The sequence below is a fragment of the Aethalodelphis obliquidens genome, unplaced genomic scaffold (assembly GCF_003676395.1).
Source record: "Aethalodelphis obliquidens isolate GAN/ISIS:26980383/991018 unplaced genomic scaffold, ASM367639v1 scaffold126, whole genome shotgun sequence".
Taxonomy (NCBI): domain Eukaryota; kingdom Metazoa; phylum Chordata; class Mammalia; order Artiodactyla; family Delphinidae; genus Aethalodelphis; species Aethalodelphis obliquidens.
The window spans coordinates 1,007,785-1,012,012 of NW_020838070.1; the positions used below are offsets into that span (position 1 = coordinate 1,007,785).

At 58.3% G+C, this 4,228-nt stretch overlaps 1 protein-coding gene across 6 annotated transcripts in view; it reads left to right on the forward strand.

Annotated features, from left to right (window-relative positions):
• The window catches only part of DBF4B (DBF4B-CDC7 kinase regulatory subunit), a 42,293-nt gene extending 38,065 nt beyond the window's left edge, over window positions 1-4,228 (forward strand). For all 6 annotated transcript variants that reach the window (XM_027099005.1, XM_027099004.1, XM_027099006.1 and 3 more), the window contains 3 exons: window positions 929-1,037; window positions 1,176-1,300; window positions 2,135-4,228. In XM_027099005.1, the coding sequence (XP_026954806.1) occupies window positions 929-1,037; window positions 1,176-1,300; window positions 2,135-3,074 (1,174 nt within the window). In that variant the 3' untranslated portion in view covers window positions 3,075-4,228. The remainder of the gene's footprint in view (window positions 1-928; window positions 1,038-1,175; window positions 1,301-2,134) is intronic.

The following is a 4,228-nucleotide window of genomic DNA, read 5'->3' on the forward strand; positions in this document are numbered from 1 at the left end:
ACACACCGGAATAGTACACACACACACACACACACACACACACACACACACACCGGAATACTGCTCAGCCATAAAAGACACTGAAATAATGCCCTTGGCAGCAACATAGGTGGACCTAGAGATTATCATACAAGTGAAGTAAATCAGGTAGAGAAAGACAAATGCCATATGACAGCACTTATATGTTGAGTCTAAAAAATAATACAAATGAATTTATTTACAAAATAGAAACAGACTCACAGACATACAAAACAGACTTATGGTTACCAAAGGGGAAAGGGGGTGGAGGAGGGATAATTTAGGAGTTTGGGATTAACAGATACAAACTACTGTATATAAAATAGATAAACAAGAAGGTCCTACTGTATAGCACAGGCAACTATATTCACTATCCTATAATAAACCATAATGGAAAAGGGTATGATAAAGAAAAAATACACACACATATATATATAAACTGAATCACTTTGCTACATAGCAGAAACTAACACAACATTGCAAATGAACTATACTTCAATTAAAAAAAAAATACAGGACTGAAATTCAGAGGAGAGGTCAGGTTCAAGAAAGATGTGAAAGTCCTCAGTGAAGGTGCAGCTGTGCGGGTCAAAGGAACATGGGTTTGGGTGCGTGCGCAGAGCTGGAATGTCCTCAGGGATTCTTGCTGCCACTCATCAGCCGTCCTCACCTGTGGTTTGAGATATGTGGGCAGGGACAGGACAGAGCTAAGAAAGGGTACTCACAGGGAGGCCTCGCCTTCCTTGCTGCCTCTCCTGAGGCCAAGTGTAGGCAGGCCAGCCTGTGCCTGCCCGGCTCTGGCCATTTTGGTCCATCCCTGCCCTGGTCTGGGCTCCAGGCCCCGGAGCAGCAGTTCCTGCTCTGAGGGCCCCAGCAGTGACTGCTTTCCCCCACCCTGTCCCCTCGCCAGAGAAGCCAGGGACCAGGAGCCAAGCCGGCGATCGGCTGCCTGCACGGTGCCCAGAAGGAAGAAGGGGTACTGCGAGTGCTGCCAAGAGGCCTTCGAGGAGCTGCGCGGGGTGAGCTCCTTCCCCACCACACACAGCAGCTCCCAGCCTGTCCTGAGGCCGCCTGCCCCGCCCGGTCTCTCCCGCCTGCTCCACTTGTCTCCCGCCCTGGTCTGGTCTAATGCCCCTGCCTCCTCTCACCCTGGGCAGCATCTTCAGAGCCCCCAGCACCGGGGCTTTGCCCTGGAAGCCCGCCCGTACGCCGAAGTGGATCGGATCATCGCCCAGCTGGGCCACAGCTTTGCGGACATCCCCTTCCAGGCCAGCCTCCCCGGGTGAGCGCCACCGTGCCGCCCTGCTGCGGGTGGCGGGCACGACCACCCTGAGGTGGGAAGGACCCTCAGGTTGGCGGCAGCAGGGACCAGGCTATGGCGTCCCTTCCCTTTCTTTCCCGCCATCTCCTGTCCTGTTGGTTTCGGGGGGGTTGGGGTGGGGGAAGACCTCCATTTGTGGCTTCAGCTGATCAGATCAGGATGGGCCCTGATCAGAGTGTGGCTCCCTTTTCAACGCCCGGGCATCGCCACAGTTGGGGGCACAGGAGGAGCAGTTCAGCTGCTGTTTCCCGCCATGTGCCTGGTCATGGGCCTTTCTGGCCTTCTAGAAGTGGGGAGGGGGATTCCTGGGTCCTTCCCAGGTGGGTGAAGAGGAGGATCTTGCTGCTTCTCTAGATGTTTACCCCCAGAAAGGATTGCAGGGGATTCAGCAGAATCCCAGGGCCCTCTGAGCCCCAGCTTCCCCCTGCTGCCCACCAAGGAGCTGTGGCTTCACCTCCCACCCCAAGTCTCCACCCCGGGCAGCCTCCCTGGGCTCAGGTTGGACAGCCAGGACCTGTGCTGCTTTCTCTAGCCACCAAAGGGCACAGCCTCCTGTGTGAAGTTAATAAATGAAGCAGCCTCTAACCTGTTCCCCTGGCCAGCCCCGAGCACGGGCCGCAGAGCCAAGAACGGGCCTCTCACAGGGACCCAGAATGGCCAGCTGTCTTCAGCACAACCAGAACACAGAAGGCCCCCGCTCTGCCCTCGGCCCCAGCCTCAGCCCGGGAGGACCCCAGCTTGCCACCTGCTCTGGAGTTGAACGCTATGGCCCGCTGGGTGCTTTTATCCCCACAGGCAGCCAGGCTCCTTGGCTTCCGATTGTGACCCTCTGTGTCCTGAGACTCCGCCTCCCAGCCAGCCGTCCTATCTCAGGGCAGCATCTCCCAGGCGGAGGAAAGAAGACGATCACCAGGCCCCAGGTGCCTCAGAGCAAGATGGGACAGTGGGCGGCATGAAAGCACCAGCTGAACCTGTGGAGGCTGGCAAGATACCTGGACCAATAGCAAGCCACCAGGAGCCGGGAGGGTCGGCTGATGTCTCTGTGGACCCCCGAGAGACACCAGTGTCCAGGAGCCCTGCTTACCAGTGCCTGCTGACCAGCTCTGGATTTGCTGAACTCTCCTCCGGCCCAGACCTGGCACTTGTTGGCCACAAGCGGAAGGTTCAGTTCCCCAGTGGCAATGCCGAGAAGAGGCCAGGGGTGTCCTGGCCACAGGCCTCATTCTTCGTCCCGAGAGCCCCCAGCCCCTGTGGCACCAGGACAACCAGTGGCAAGCATCTTCCCTCCCTTCCCCTTCCAAGCCATGAGCCCAGGCCTCTGGCCTCCCTCCAGCCCGTGTGCCACCAGCAGACCTGCCTGTCCCTCCCGGGCCCCTTTCCTGGGCAGCCCACAGACAGGCCAGCAGAGTTCTGGGCCACACAGGCCCCCTGGCCTGGGGGAGGATGGCCCCCAGGATCTAAGGATTCTGAGTGCGCAGCCTCTGGCCCTGTCTCCCAGCAGGCTGAGCAGCTCCCCAGCGGCCCCGCAGCTCCAGGCCAGCTGCCAGCCCACCTGCACTCAGCTGCGGGCACACAGACCCCAGGAGGACCTGCAGAGAGCCAGGCTACCTCTCTGCCCCCGCCCCTTCCAGCCAGCCGGGGGGCCAGCCGCTCCCGATGGTCCTGGACCCCCCAGCCTCTCCCTGTCTCCCAGTCCCAACCCCAGCCCAGTGCCAACAGAGAACTACTCCTGTGAGTCCCCCAGGCACGCAGCTCTGGGGCCAGACAGCTCCCGACTCAGGGCAAGTTCCACCTCTGCCGAGTGCTGCACACCCAGCCCGGGCTGACCGGGCACACGGGGAGGAGCTGCGCCAGGGGCCTGGCCCTTGAAGTCCACGTGAACAGCTGTGGTCATGGCCAAGCTCTGTGGGGTTGACGGGGCCAGTCCTCCCACCCGCCAGGTCTTCAGGTGGGACCAAGAGGGTCTGGGCTGGGGGCTGCCCTCTCCCCTCCTCCAGCCACGGCCTGTGCAGCCACGGCCAGCTGCCCAGGCCAGGAGGCAGGGCAAGGTTGGCATAGGGAGAGCCCACAGAGAAGCTAGAGCAGCAGGCGCCGTGGCCTGGCTTACCGTCCCTCTGCAGGTACTTGCTCTGCAGAGCCAAGAGGGTTAGTTGTCGGTGTTCACAACCACCACCCCCCAGCCTCCTTTCCCACAAGCATGTGGCTCTCCTGCTTTCTGAGATGTGTTGTCCCCTCCCCCAGCCCCCCACGCTGGTGCACACAGATCCTCAGGAACATATGAAGCAGAGGAGGGGCTCGGCTGTGCACTTCCAGAGCTCCTCCCTGCTGCACTTAGTGGGGGCCCGGCACTGACCTCTCCCCTGAGCCCAGGATGTAGCCAGAGCCCCCTCTGGGGACCCCCGTCAGCTCTTCCCTGCCGCTCAGCTCTGGCTGCCCACCCAGAGTTCAGTTCCAGTGTCAGTGGCTCACCTGCCAACTTCTGCAATCACCCTCCTCCCTCTCTCCTTCCCCCAGGACCTCCCCCCATTTCTTTCAGCCAAGCCATTAATCTGGAGACAGAGATGAGTTTGCTATCGATTCTTTGGCCACTTTTTTTTTTTTTTTTTTTACATTTTGTACTGTGGTTCTTCTCACCCTTCTCTGCCTCTGTGTTTCTCTCTTTAAATGTGGGGCTACCAGAACGCTGGTGCTATTCTGTATCTCATTTTGGAGGAAGAAAGGGGAGCCTACCTGCAGGTGAGGACCTGAGTTGTTAGTTTGGAAATAGAGCAACTATGTGTGCAACCCTCACAGAGGTCGTGTTTGTCCTTTTTATGCCATCCTGTTAAATTTCACAATTAATCTTGGTTCAGGAGATGTAAAATAAATTTGTTAATAACAAATAGCAAA